This window comes from Podarcis raffonei, chromosome 2 (assembly GCF_027172205.1).
Source record: "Podarcis raffonei isolate rPodRaf1 chromosome 2, rPodRaf1.pri, whole genome shotgun sequence".
Lineage (NCBI taxonomy): Eukaryota > Metazoa > Chordata > Lepidosauria > Squamata > Lacertidae > Podarcis > Podarcis raffonei.
Window position 1 is genome coordinate 93,223,873 of NC_070603.1, and position 15,322 is coordinate 93,239,194.

At 43.0% G+C, this 15,322-nt stretch overlaps 1 protein-coding gene across 9 annotated transcripts in view; it reads right to left on the reverse strand.

The window, feature by feature from the left end:
• CNTN4 (contactin 4) overlaps positions 1 to 15,322 on the reverse strand; it is a 521,364-nt gene that overhangs the window by 17,141 nt on the left and 488,901 nt on the right. For 8 of the 9 annotated variants that reach the window (XM_053378146.1, XM_053378151.1, XM_053378149.1 and 5 more), the window contains 3 exons: positions 14,276 to 14,451; positions 8,733 to 8,853; positions 165 to 323 (listed from right to left, as the gene is read on the reverse strand). In XM_053378146.1, the coding sequence (XP_053234121.1) occupies positions 165 to 323; positions 8,733 to 8,853; positions 14,276 to 14,451 (456 nt within the window). The remainder of the gene's footprint in view (positions 1 to 164; positions 324 to 8,732; positions 8,854 to 14,275; positions 14,452 to 15,322) is intronic. The other variant, XM_053378148.1, reaches the window with a different exon arrangement.

Sequence of the window (15,322 nt, forward strand, 5' to 3'; positions counted from 1 at the left end):
TAGATGTAAATGAGTTAATGATATGTTCCATTCAGTCACAAGCAGAGAACTGGATCAGACCAACGCTGCTTCTTCCCCGTAACCAGAAATCCCATGGGCTCATGGGGAACGGTGAAAGCAAGCTTCAGTGGTCATATTCTGCATGTTCTAAGAGGTCTAGTTACCTGTGTTGACTGCTTGCCATCCCACAGAAAATGGGGTCCTTGCTTGAACAACATATGTTGTAATGGGACTGCGATTATCTGCTCCTGGCCTCCAGGATACCTGAGCTGTAGTGTCTGTGATTTCATCAATTGTCACAGCTTCGGGCGGACCTGGTGGACCTGTTATGAAACACACATAACACAAGTTTCAAATATCCTCAGTGAGACATACCCTGCATGTAAAATATCTCACGTCAAGTATTAAGAAGTAACAAGACTTTACCTTTCAGCTCAAGGTTTAAGTTAATAGTTTTCAGTATGCAGAGAAGTCTTTTAAAACAGATCAAACAATGACAACCCTGGGATACTTTGGACAATATATATATTTAATTTGGACCACTTATAGTTCCCTTCAGCAAGAATGAATTTCCATGATGTGCACTCATTTTTTCTGAGTTTATTTTTCCACAGATAATCAAACATTAACCACAGTGGCTAAAGCTACATATTTTATAGTGGATTAAATACATGCATAGTTTCTTTTGCACATGGAATCTGCTCTTGGACACTCACTTTTATCTCCTATAGATAGTGATATGCTGACTACTTACACATTTTTAATAAAAAAGCCTTTGGGAAAAGTAGCAGATAGGGACCCCAAAATTGCATTTTCCCGTAGTTAAAAATATGAGGCTTGTGAGGCATGGCCTAGAAACTTTGCAAGATAGCAGCTTCAGGATTATGTTAAATAAATGAATGTCAGTGCAATCCTATGCACATTCACTATGAAATAATCCTCAATATGTTCATCACGTGCAATTAAACATTTCAAAGATTGAAATATCATGATTTAGTCACCTATTTTTAATGCCTAACCTTCTAGCACTTGAATTTCCATTCAAACAGTTCAGTAAGAAAAGTCACAGCCTGCTTTGCAACCCCAGAGTAAATTAAGTCATTTTAAAACCATAATTTGAAATGTAACCACTCCAGTATAACTTTACCCCTCAGCACTCTATGAAATCAGTTCTGAATAAGGTTGTACTGTGTGCCTCCAGCAAGAATACTTAGTAGTCCTTGCTTTCACAGTTGGTCAGTCTTCCTAGGCAGAATGGTGGGTTATTATAGCGTTACCTAGCATGATGTACTTTACAAATTATATCTCCCTAATGGTCAGTAGATGGAACAATTGATTATAGGGAAATATGAGATACCTCAAATAAACTATACTTTAATTTCAGAGCTTTCTCAATTGAATTCTTACTGAAATCAATTTTGATAAGTTTATCTTGTTCTGCAATGGATAGTCTAACTTACTTACTTACTTACTTAACTGACAGCTAGAACAATATTTCTGGATGAGATTGCCAAAAATAGGATTTTTATCGAACAAGCAAGACTATATAACATCTAAAATGGCTGTTTGTGCAGCAACAGCCAGAAACAATCATAAAGTGTTTTGTTTTTTTGAAACGATATAGTTTGCAATAACAGAGACTCTGATCTAAAGCTCTACATTCTGTGATAGCCCCGTCCATAATGGAATTTTCTGTTTTGTATTTTAAGCTCTGCTGCCAGCCTACGTTTAACAGTAGATGCAACGCCTATGGTTTAAAATAAAAAATGGACTGAGACTGAAGTCCTAAACACACACAGCCACACTTATTTGTGAGTACACATGTGGAAGATTGTGATGTGAGGATGCAGTCTTCACACACCTAAGAGCAAGCCCAAATAAACACGTATAAGATTGCACTGTTTTGACTTTGCTATTTTTAAACCCTACTATTAAAGGTTAGAAATGGGGTGTAAAACACCTGCCTGAAGGCAGAACCAAGAACCTTGGAGGCCACATTAAAATTATGTCATTTGTGACTTTCTAACTGATCCTGCTTTAAAACTTTCAAAGCAAGACAGTGGCTCATATTTAGTGTATGGGGCAGTGAAGATTCTCGAATTGTTAAAATGGAATGTCTGCTGTAGAGTTCACCAGCCGAGTGCCCACGTAGGCTTACACTGGTGTCCCTGGACATGCCCTGCCCCAAACTCTGAGCTTTCATTTTTTCTATTTCACATAGAAAAGAAAGTTAGAAAGCAAAATGTACATGCACCCTTGCAAGTAATTTCTATGAAATGAGCCACCTTGGCTGCTTCCACCTGTCATGGTTTCTGGACAGAGCTGTGATTGGTAAGTGAGTTGTTTACACACCAGACACACTGTGGGGTCCTAAAGAGGTGCAGTTTTCATCTCCCCTTTAGTGCACTTTTCCTGCTCTTGTCTTATTTTCTAGTCTTTAGAGTCTCTGCAGCTTGTTCTTCCTTTTCCCCTAGTAATCAGGATACATCTATCTTGTGGTTGGGCACATCTGAGATCAGGTAGTCTTCTGCAAATATTACTACACATATGTGTAGTAATATATGTGGATGATGTTAAATAATAGCAACTCCCTCTAAAAAGAAATACGAAAACTTTGCAAGGAGGCTTAGTCCAATATGACATATCATGGATGCTTTTGTCGAGATTCCAGAAGAAGAAGAGGAGGAGGTGTTTGGATTTGATATCCCAACCTTTCACTCCCCTTAAGGAGTCCCAAAGCGGCTCACAATCTCCTTTCCCTTCCTCCCCCACAACAAACACTCTGTGAGGTGAGTGGGGCTGAGAGACTTCAGAGAAGTTTTACTAGCCCAAGGTCTCCCAGCAGCTGCATGTGGAGGAGCGGAGATGCGAACCCTGTTCACCAGATTACGAGTCCACCGCTCTTAACCACTACACTATGCTGGCATTGCAGAGGGTTGAATGAGAAGACACTTGGGATCCCTTCTGTCTCCACAGTTCTATGCTTCTTATGTCCTTCCTTTCAAAGAGTTTTGAACTCTGCTACAAAGGGCTCTGTAAAGTTCCTTTGGTGGTTGCATTTCATAGGTGGTAAACACGTTCGCAGTACAGTGGTACCTTGGGTTACATACGCTTCAGGTTACATACGCTTCAGGTTACAGACTCCGCTAACCCAGAAATAGTGCTTCAGGTTAAGAACTTTGCTTCAGGATGAGAACAGAAATCATGCTCCAGCGGCGCGGCAGCAGCAGGAGGCCCCATTAGCTAAAGTGGTGCTTCAGGTTAAGAACAGTTTCAGGTTAAGAACGGACCTCCGGAACGAATTAAGTACTTAACCCAAGGTACCACTGTATATCTCACCATTTGGGTTCAGTACAGTTGTACCTTGGTTTTCGAACACCTTGTGACTTTAACGTTTTGGCTCCCCAACGCTGCAAACCTGAAAGTGAGTGTTCAGGTTTGCAAACTTTTTTTGGAAGCCGAACGTCTAACGCGGCTTCAGCTAAAGTGCAGGAAGTTCCTGCAGCCAATCAGAAGCCGTGCCTTGGTTTCTGAACAATTTCGGAAGTTGAATGGACTTCCGGAACGGATTCCGTTCGAGAACCAAGGTACAATTGTACTAGTTTTAAGAGATAAAAGTCCTAACTCTCCTTCCCAAGGAGCCATACAGAGTGAGTCTGATACTTCCAAATTCTCCTATATTTGGGAATGCAACTTTGATCATAACAGTTTTGCCGTGTTCTGTCCTGAAAGTGGTTTTTTTACCATTGCACATAAATGGCGAGGAGGTGGAGAGGGTTGGTAGTTTTAAATACCTGGGCATTTATATCTCTGAGGACCTCTCATGGACTGCAAATATTAATATGGTTGTGAGGAAGGTGCAGGGGAGGTTGTATTTCCTGAGAATGCTCAGGGGACTGAATCTATCTCAGCACCTACTTCTGTCCTATTATCACAGTACCATTGAGAGTGTCTTAACCTATAGTGTATTATCGTGGTATGGGAGCAGCTCTGAAACGGATAAAAAAGCTTTACAGAGAATAATTAAAATTGCCCAGAATGTTATTGGGCTCCAACTACCAACCCTGGATGAGATCTTCACGTCTCGCACTTTGAAGAAGTCACACAATATCCTGAGAGATCCCACCCATCCTGCTCACAACTTCTTTGAACTGTTGCCTTCGGGCAGAAGATATAGGACAATGAAAACACGAACCACACGCCTTCTGAATAGTTTCTATCCAAGAGCTCTGATTGCACTAAATAATGATCTTAGGGCCAGTTGCAAGAAATAGCAAGCAGGAAGTAGGAAGGAATGAGATAGGTTTTAGGTTATGTTATGCCTTTAAATAGGTTATGTTATATTCTGGATTATGTTATGTTTTATAGATTATGTCTGAATAGGATGAGAATGTTGGAGATACGTGCAAATGTGTATGTGAACCCGGTCTTTGGGTGGGTGTTTGATTTTCGTTGTTGTGTATACTGTGTATATATGGACAATGACAATAAATTTATCTTTATCTTTATCTTCTGGCCTCCCAAGAGGAGTATCCACAGATGTGCTCTCCCACATGGCTTCAAGGTGAGAGAAGCCTCACCTGCTTGACCAAGCAAAACCTCTTCCCCCAGGTTTGGAGATACCTGCTAAAATATTCTGCTTTGACCTACATAAAATGTTTACTAGTTTTTTTTTGTTTTTTTTTTAAATGGGATACAATCCTATCACCAGAATCCAAAAGACAGGTTGTTAGAGAGATGAAGCAGAAGGTCATAGACGCTTGTGCTACCTTAAAACCTAGCTGATTTATTCGGAGGTGAGTTTCTATTGGCAACAACCCAATAAATTCAGAAACCTTATGCTAAACCAAAGTGGAGAGTGATTAAAAGTATCACAGATCTCTTAGTTTTTGTCAACTGCCATGTATTTCAGTCAAATTCAATGATGTAGTGACAGTAATAATTTTAAGTGTAGCAGAAACAGAATCATAGCTATAACTAGTTTTCCCCCCTGTTCAAGTCAAGTTCTAAGATAGAGTATTTGACTAGACAGGCCATGTGCCTTTCCACCACTAGCTGTTATCAGCAGGTGATGTAAAAGCTTGATTTACTGCTCTTTTCTCCTCTCCAGCAGATGGTGCAATGTGCAAAGAAAATTCCTTTTGGAAGAAGGAGGGGTGTGGGGGAGAAGGAAATTCAAAATGCAGGAATAAAGTCATTAGCAGAATTTGCAGGCTCCTTGCAATATATTCTCCTCTTAAAAGACTCCTAGCAAAATTTAAGATTATTCCCTACAAAATGATGCATATACTTTCAGTTAAGAACTTCAAGTATTACGGATTTTAAATATTTAGCAGCCTAATGTATTGGTATTTAAACTGCTCATTGGGCCTCGTCCTCATTAAATGGAGTGTGCATTTAGTGCAGCAACAATATATCTTGCTCCCATGAGGGAACAGCTGATAAACCACTGCTGTCTTCTTAAATGGACAATGATCACGTTTCCTATTCTCTCTCCTGGCAAGAGGAAGATGGCTTCTTCTCTGAATTTCAAGAGGTTTCTGTACGGACCACAGCGTTCATATTCAGAAGCACAACACACTTGATCAAAAACATGAGATAATTAAGGATGATATGAGCAACTTAAATCTATATAAGGTGAGAATAAACTGAGCAAACTTTCCTTGCTTAAATGGCTCAATATGGCCATAATAATGTATAATAAAACTAGTCCTTTCTTCAATATGGGTGGGATCCTCAGACAACCTGCTATTCCAACAAAACCTAAAGTGAATGTGCTTCAGTCAGGGGTGTCCCAAATCACTCCCTGGTCCCAAACTGTTTTCAGGACTCTCTCGTGCCATATGAGCTTGCCTGTGCTCCTTTATCTGATTCCTTGCCATCTAGAGTATGCTGTAATGGGGGCGGGGGGGGGGGGGGAGAGAGAGAGACACCACTTTCTTGGTTGTGGTGCCTGAGCTGTGGAACACCAAACAATCCTGCTTAGCTATTTCACTCTGTTTGCCCTGCAGCAGGGAGTGTGTGGCTTTACGGATAGTAACTTAGTCTGTGCTGAATGAAATCCCCTCTGAATTTTCCCTCCTCTTCTGTTAGCATTCTGTCTCTTGCTTTATACTGTAGGTCGGGGTGGGGAAGCTCTTGCTTGTAAGCCTAAGTCATGGGTAGGTAAACTAAGGCCCGCGGGCCAGATCAGGCCCAATTGCCTTCTGGATCTGGCCCGCGGACAGTCCAGGAACTGCCAAGTGGATCACCAGCACGAGCGTTCTTTCCCTCTCTCTCACACGACGGCGGCTCCTCCCTCCCTCCTCCTGGCTTCTCCCTGCCCTGCCTAGAGGAGGAAGGGGGCTGGGCTTTGTTGGGGCCAGCAGCAGCAGCGCTTGAGTGGCTGCCATTTTAAGCAGCCCCTCTCCGGAGCCCTTTCACTCGCTGCTCATCGTCCCTCCGCTGCTGCCAGCCCCTGCCACTTGCAAGACACAGGTAAGCAGCCTCCAGGGCTTGTGCTCTTGCATCATTCCCCCCCCCCCAAATATAGTCCAGCCCCCCACAAGCTCTGAGGGACAGTGGACCGGCCCCCTGCTGAAAAAGTCTGCTGACCCCTGGCCTAAGTGGTCCTGTGAACTTATATCAGCCAAGGTGCACCCGCCCACCCTACACCTGACGTCTGGTGTGGAATAGGAAAAGACATGGCTCTACCAAAATGGGGGTTCATTGATCCTTTGAAAGAGCTACCGTGGCTATCAGTGTTGCAAAGGCAGAATGCTTTGCCAGCCCTTCCAGTTGGCTGATTGACAGCACTGTGCTGTTGTCCTCATTGTTTGATTTAAATTTGTATGGGCAAAGGAAAATGGCTTACACTGAACATTACTGTGACATAAAGTGGCAGACAGGTGAATGGCCCTGCCCAGCTATCAAGGCTGGCCTTGTGGGATGAGGTGGGTGAGGATCTGGGCCACCAACAGGATCCAGCTGTAACTGCTGCACTTATGCTCCTGTTTGATTGTTTTTATCATGATATCCTTATCTGCCTTGAAGGTTTCCACTATAAAAGGCTGCAGAAAAATGCTTGAATAAATACTGTCACAGTGCAGGCTATCTGGGGGAGGGACAAAAAACCCCCATTTCCAATAGATGGATGTCATGAAACGTTGGTCCTAACTACGGAACAAATATATTATACCACTACAGTTGCCATAGCTCCCTCAAAAGAATCCTGGGATTTTTAATTTAACGAGTAAAAAGGATTCCGTATTAAGTATATTTAGTCTTTTCCACAGCACTACATTTCCCAGGGTTCGGTGAGATGACATAATTATCATTAAACTATCTTAAGTCTATCCTGTCTGTTATGCCCAAAGCCACAAATCTGTAAGCCTTCCTTGTTTTCTGAAAGGCAGCATGGGAATAAATTCTAACTACAATTAGTAAATCTCATATCAAATGTTCACCCCATAACAACAGCCAACATAAAACGAGCAATAGCAAGAAATGTATTGGGGCACTCTGTATCTTGAAATCTGATTTCATTTTAGGGAGCAGCTGTCTCACTGTCCCAAGTCAAAATTGCTGTAACATTTCCAAAATCTTTGAGAACTTAATTTATTTTCTGGCCCCATGCCAACACTGGACAATGATAAAATTGCTGCCAGTTTAGCTTTCAACTTTCAAGACTCCAAATCTATCTTTGTTCTAATCACCTGTAACTGGATCAGTAACTGAGCTTGGCTACTTGAATGATCCAGGTGCAACACCCCTTTGACAGCTGCTGAGCTGAACTGACCAATGCATGACGTGAAGGGGACTGGTTTTTCATTTTCTGTGTAAGCCACCACCATTTGCAATGTACAGTGGTACCTCAGGTTACATACGCTTCAGGTTACAGACTCCACTAACCCAGAAATATTACCTCGGGTTAAGAACTTTGCTTCAGGATGAGAACAGAAATCGTGCTCCGGCAGCGCGGCAGCAGCAGGAGGCCCCATTAGCTAAAGTGGTGCTTCAGGTTAAGAACAGTTTCAGGTTAAGAATGGACCTCCAGAATGAATTAAGTACTTAACCTGAGGTACCATTGTATAGCAGCTGTTTGCCAAGCATATTTAGCTGAAGTAGCTGAACCCATTGGTTTCCTTTCTTTTCTGCAAGCCATCACTTGCACATTATTGCACATGTGCATTGCTGAGCTATGGTTAAAACTAGGGAGAAGTGAAAGAACATATGTAATTTTCAACCCCATCCTGCCCAACTAAGTGACCCACTGAAGTGTCACAGGAAGGCAGTATGTTCCTATGCAAATTTGTAAAAGGGCAAAACTTGCAAGCAAATTGACACTGCCTGACCCTAGCTGAAATGCCATTCCCTCATGAAATGCCATGAGGTGAAACTGTGTTCACACCAAGGGGTACAGGGAATCAGTACATGCACAAGGCCTCAGGGTTTTCAGCAAAGTACATTCTCACATAAAAAACTGCCTCCGTGCACATCTACATTCAGCAAATTAACACCGCCATCAACATTTCAAACAGAACTAAATAAATAATTAGCGCATGTTGTTACCATTTAAGGTTCGATAGAAGACCCCCCCTCCATATTTTGTACCAAATAATCAGTAGTACTTCATAGGCTGCTAGTTATCGAGCGTAGTAAACTCTCTCAAGCTGTGCTTTATGTTATTATCCATAGCAGCGGTTGGTGGGAACAGTAGTTTTACTACAACAACGGCAACAAAATTCAAATACCTCTTACAATCAGGTCTGCAGCAGCTGATAGCTTGTCCACACTTGTTTGCACCATGCAGACGTATTTTCCAGCGTGATTCAGCTGGATGCTTCTGATCATCAAATCACCAGCTGAATCCTGCTGATAAAGTAAGGGAAAGTGGTTACAATTATTTTTTAATGAGCTCTAAACATCATTATCACATGAAGGACAACTGTGGCTAATGGATTTATTTTACATCAGCTGATGAAAACGCTCATAACGCAACCCATAACCTATTTAATATATGTGAGCTTTCCTTGAAGATAAGAGCTGAAAGTATGGTTGCCTATAAGGGACATAGGAGCTTCGGGTCAGTCAAATTGTTGCCGCAAATGTGATTTTACGGATGGGGGGGGGGAGGGAACGGTGGGCTGTGCTCTGCCATACTCCAGACATCCAGTTTATAGCCTTCATTGCTATTCAGATGTCTGCATTCCTCCTACATCCATTTAACAAGTGAGCACCAGCCCAAATTGGGACGCATTTGTTAACAGCTTCCACAGTCTTTGTGCCGCAGCCAGCATTTCGATTGCCTGGCTTTTGTATTAAAAGGTCATGAGGACAGTGCTCTCTGAGGACATGTGCATTACCTAGCATGAAAGAAGGATAATTTGTTTTTCCAAATGCCAAATGCTCATGTATGATTAGCAATTGCAGGTAACTAATTATGGTTCTGCATGATTGTGTGACACCCACCCAAACACATTTTCTCTGTCCACCAGGCACAGTGCTTAACAAGTTAGAAATCTAAGCATAAGATTGCAGTTGCAGCCTTTTAATTGAGAGATATTAATATAGTACATATTTTGGGGTTTGGGGATACAATTACGTGTAATTGCAAGCCACAGCTGTTGTTGCCGCTGCTATGCCCCCTGCAGGGCAGAACTTTTAAATGATTTATTTTATCTTCCACAGCTTTTCGCGTTTCAGCACCTGTCCTGATAGTCAAGGGATGGCAGCTAATGTTTGCAACTGCAATTTCCTCTTCTGTTTGTGGAATGAAAACCAGTATGGCTCAGAGTTTGGATATGGGATGGCTGGTTCCAGGTAGCACTGGCTTAATTTGCCTTGGGCAAATTACTAGCGCTTGGCCTCAGCTTATCTTAAAATAGCTGATGACCATTTTACATGAGGTTAAAAAAAAATAAAGGCAGAGGGTACAGCATTTTGAAAACAAAAATGCTTCATAAGTAGCAGCAACAGTGACTACTGTTCAAATGGCTTTAAAATGAACTGCCGTATTTTTCCATGTATAAGACTAGGATTTTTTACTTAAAAAAATAAGGTTAAAAAGGGGGGTGTAGTCTTATACACAGGGGCAATCTCCCCCGATTTTAAAATATGGTATATGTTTAAAAAGCCTTGACTACAAGTAGGAGGAGGCAGATCTGTCAATTTCAATTTCTTTCAGTTTTCTCAATCTCAAATTCAGGATTTTAAAATCCTCATGAAAGTTTGTCTTCAATTTTTCATTCTATACCTATTTTCCCCAAAGCATTTTCCCCTAATAGAATACATCTTCTCATGCTATTTCAAAATTCACTAATATGTGCATTTTAATGTGTTCTCTACCCTGGTATATGCATTTTTTTGTTGTTGCATTACTTGCTAGGAAAAATGAACTGCAAAATTTAAAGAAGTGCAGATTTCAAAGGAATGCTCTATTTTGGTCCATGTACTTTTTCAGAAAGTATGAATTGGGTAGATTTGCCCTTAACTGAGAACTGAACCAAATTTCTCCCCATACCTAAATACAAGCTACTGAAGCCAAGCAAAATAGCCTGCTGTACTCCAGCTGTGTCACACTCATTTTCCATCTATATGTGTGTGCAGCTTAGCATGTAGACAGAATAGAAATTCGTATGGCGGTAATGCTAAACCATAGTTTACTGCCACATGCCTGTGCCTCAGGCTCATGTTTTCTCACCTCTTCTCTTCTGATGGAATAGTAAGGAGATCAAAAACTTTCACTTACCTTTTTAAACAAACCAGTTCCTCATTATGTTTGAATTCAAGGAACTCTGGTTAGTTTAAACTTGTTTGAGAACAAACAGCGGTCACAAACCAAGGTTTGATCACAGCTTTTTTTCTCAGGAACCACAGTTCCCCTGAATTCAGACATAATGAAGAATTCTGATTAAACAGGAAGTGGGGGCTTCTCATCTCATGCTTATGCCAGAGAAGAGGCATGGGAGCAAGCATACAAGCCAGAGGCTTGGTGTCGCTCTTGCATGTACTGCTAAAACTAGGAGAAACTCAAACAGCATTGCATAAATGCAGGATGGATATTAGACAGTGGCTAGGATCCAAAGAGCTGCTCATGAAAGGGGCTTGCACTAGCCCAGTGGAAATAGAGTTTTCTCCCATTTCAACAGCTGTCTCCTATGTCGTATCACAAGCTGTGTTTGAAGTTCCCTTTGATTATAAAGCAGTTTGCCATACATGGGGAGAGCAGGGAGGGGGCTGCTGTTTGGGAAGTCTAAGGGCTCCTTGTGATCATGAACAGTACCAGTTCTATAGCTCTTTGGATTCTGGTCCAAGTTTTCATAATGTTTCTGAAGCCTGATTCCCTTAACAGCCAGGGATAAGGGGGTGATTATGAGGATGGTTTAGAAGATGCTGTAGCAGCTGCTTGGAGCATCTCTGGAACCCAAAGCATGGCTGAAAGTCTGCATACACTAGACAACTGCAGCAGCAGAAGGGATAAAATAGAGCCTGATTATGTGGGCAGGATTTATTGCAAGGCTGTAGGTAAGTTTCTGGGCTCTGGTGAGAAGGGTAAAGACAAAGTCATGTGCAGCCTTATATGATGCCATCAGAGCTGTATATTCCCATACAGGAGCGTTGCATTCTATGTAGTATAGAACCCACCCATTCTTATTTCAGTTTCAAAGAACAGCTTGCTGTCTCTGCCATTTTGGATTTTGGTAGCACATATACTAAATATAAGCTGATCTCCATTATATAGAAAAGGTGGCAATCTGCCTCTCAGACACCATCTGTGGCTTCCTGCTTAGCAGTAATGGGTGGTATGCAAATAAGTATTACTCAGAGTAGATCTGTCGAAATTAATTGACATAACATATTCGTGTTCATTAATTTCAGTGGGTCCACTTCCGTGTAGAGCTTAGTTGAATGTCATCCAATTTCTTTTTTTAAGCTGTGAAGGGTGGTGACAAATAATGCAAATAAGGCTGGTGACAAATAATGCAAACTACTGGCAAATGCTTAAGACCCAACTTCACATTTGTTTCTATGTCAGTGCAAAGTTGAACATTTGTCATGATTTGCTAATGATCTGTAGCTTCTGAAAAGCAGAGAATTCAGAGAAATTACTCTTTGGACAATGCAACTGAGGAGATACAGTGGTGCCTCGCAAGACGAAATTAATTCGTTCCGCAAGTTTTTTCTTCTTGCGAGTTTTTCGTCTTGCAAAGCACGGTTTCCCATAGGAATGCATTGAAAATCAATTAATGCGTTCCTATGGAGACCGCCTTCAGACCAGGTCCGGGGACAGTCTGTCCCTGGACCTCTTCTGAAGGCTGGCGGGGGGAGAAGGACTTTTCTCCCCACCGCCAGCCTTCAGAACAGCCTTCTGAAGGCTGGCGGTGGGAAGAAAAGCCCTTCTCCCCCCACCAGCCTTCAGAAGAGTTCCCCAGGGCTGCCTAGGCTGAGGATAGCAGCCTGCTGCCCGGCGCGAGGGGTGCTCTGCTTCAGAGCGCCCCTCGTGCAGGGCAGACATTCGCAGCTTGGGGAGCCCTGCAGGACTTCCCCGCAGGGCTCTCCAAGCTGCGGATAGCAGCCTGCTGCCCCGCACGAGGGGCGCTCTTAAGCAGAGCGCCCCTCGCGTGGGGCAGACATCTGCAGCTTGGGGAGCCCTGCAGGAGTTCCCCGCAGGGCTCTCCAAGCTGCGGATAGCAGCCTGCTGCCCCGCACGAGGGGCGCTCTTAAGCAGAGCGCCCCTCGCACGGTGCAGACATTTGCAGCTTGGGGAGCCCTGCAGGACTTCCCCGCAGGGCTCTCCAAGCTGCGGATAGGGGTAGCTGTTCTGAATGTTGGCGGTGGGGAGGAGAAACCCTCCTCCCACCGCAAGCCCCGGGAACAGAGGAGAAGCGCTGCGCGCCTTCTCCTCTGTTCCCGGACCTCCCACCGCAAGCCTTCAGGACAGGTCTGGGAACAGAGGAGAAGGCGCGCTGCGCTTCCCCACTGTCCCCAGAGATTTCCCTATGGGCTTTCGTCTTGCGAAGCAAGCCCATAGGGAAATTCGTCTTGCGAAGCCGCTAAAAATCGGAAAACCCTTTCGTCTTGCGGGTTTTTCGTTTAGCGAGGCATTCGTCTTGCGGGGCACCACTGTACAAAGATTACCACACTAGCAAGACAATCGGAAAGAATTAGGCTGCAATCCTGCCCCCAACCGTGCCTTGATGTCATTGGGGAGTGCGGGAGCAGGTAGGTTGTATTTCATATCCTCTCTGCCAGCTTTAGTAGTGCAGAGGACTACTGGTGATGGTGGGGTTTCACTGCAGCAGATGCCCCCAGCTCCACCTAAAATGGTAGTAAGCTACTGCTTGCAGTCCTCCAGCCGTCAGGAGAAAGGCCCTCAAACAGGCCATTTCAAAGCAGTGCAGCAGGAACTTGGCATCTGCTTGATGCTAAGCTCCATGGATCCCATGAGGGTCTAACCCAGGGTTTTCCAAATTGGGTCTCCAGCTGTTTTTGGACTATAATTCCTATCATCCCTGGACACTGGTCCTGCTAGCTAGGGATGATGGGAGTTGTAGTCCAAAAACAGCTGGAGACCCAAGTTTGGAAAACCCTGGTCTAACCTGTTGGCCACTGAGCTACACCAGCTTGGAACTGATGGAGCAAAAGAAAAATGGTGATAAGGCACTCCTCTCATCTCACTGGTGGCAGAAGCTGGCAGGATTTTGGGTCCAGCAGAGGATTCAGTGTCCCACTCTTCCCATGTCCCTTATTAGGAGTGGTCAGTTAAACATGGGTTTGTTTTCACAGCAGGTATATCTATTCAGTGCACCAATTCACACTGATATTCTTAAACAGTACTGGTTTACACCGGCAGCAAAGTACTTTGTTCCGATTGCACTGTCAGCTCAAGGGAGAGTGAACTGTACTGACACTGTATACAGTACAGCAATGAAGCATTTCATTGCTGGAGTTATTATGTTGTATACTATTACAGTTTGAGTGTGTAGGTGTGTACACACCCAGTGCTGGAAGCTGGCAGAGGCTGCATGCATACTATACCTTTAAAAGACATTCAAAGCACATTTCCCACACTCAAGGAATTCTGGGGAATGTAGTTTGTTAAAGGTTGCTCAGAACTGTAAATCTGTGAGGGGTAAAATGCAGTGCCCAGAATCCTTTGAGGGGAGGAAATGTGCTCTAAAGATATAAACACAGCTAGAGTTGTAGGTCTGCCCATAAACATATCTTGCTCATTGCTGAAATTCTCAGCACTCATAAAGAATTGCCTTGGTGGATTACTAATAGTGATACTTACCCCTCCAACTCTTTCAAAGTGATCCCCATCTTTTTCAAAGTCTATCAGGTGTCCATTAAATGACCAAGTAAACAGAATATCTAGCGGGTGATCATGAGATACCTGGCAAGGCAGAAGAATACTTTCGCCAGCAGTGACATCCATGCTGTTAGGTGCCACCATAAATCGTGTTGGATCTGCAGGTAATAAAGGACACCAAAGAAAGTAACTCACCTGATTTAAAAACAACAGTAACAACAACAACAACAACAACACACACACAGAGTACAGCTCTTAAGTGGTCCTTAACTAGAGAAGGTTCAATGAGGTTTATACCAACAGTATGACCAGTAGTAAAAGGTAAATGACCCCTGGACAGTTGAGTCCAGACAAAGGCGACTATGGGATGCAGCGCTCATCTCGCTTCAGGCTGAGGGAGCCAGTGTTTGTCCGCAGACAGCTTTCTGGGTCATGTAGCCAGCAGGACTAAACCACTTCTGGCGCAACGGGACACCATGATGAGTGCCAGAGTGCACGGAAACGCCAGCGGTACCTATTTATCTACTCACACTGGTATAGTAGTATCAGGTCACTGTACTGTTCCACACTGACAAGTGGAGAGTAAACTGAGCTAGTAGTTTGGTCAGTGCAGAGATAAGTTGTCATTACTATTGAAAGTTACAGCTTGAGTGTATTTATTGCTGTATGAATTTAAGTGTACCCCAAATTAAAATAATGATGGATTGACAAAATTGAGTTGTATGCAACATTAGTCTTTATTGAAGTTCATGAATATGGCTAACTTAGGTCCATTAATTTCAATGTGTGTATTCTGACTATAGCTTAGTTGGATGAAGCTTACTGTGTTCTTTCTTAAAATCGCTAGTTTAAATACAGGTGATAATTTTGATTTTAGTGTATTTCTCTTGTTTGTTTGTTTGTTTGTTTGTTTGTTTGTTTGTTTGTTTGTTTTAAGAAACAAAACCAAACGTGTCAACTTATAAAATCAGCAACCAGGAAAATCCAGAAAGGCAGTTATGCTCATAGCCGTATACAAATAAAAAACAT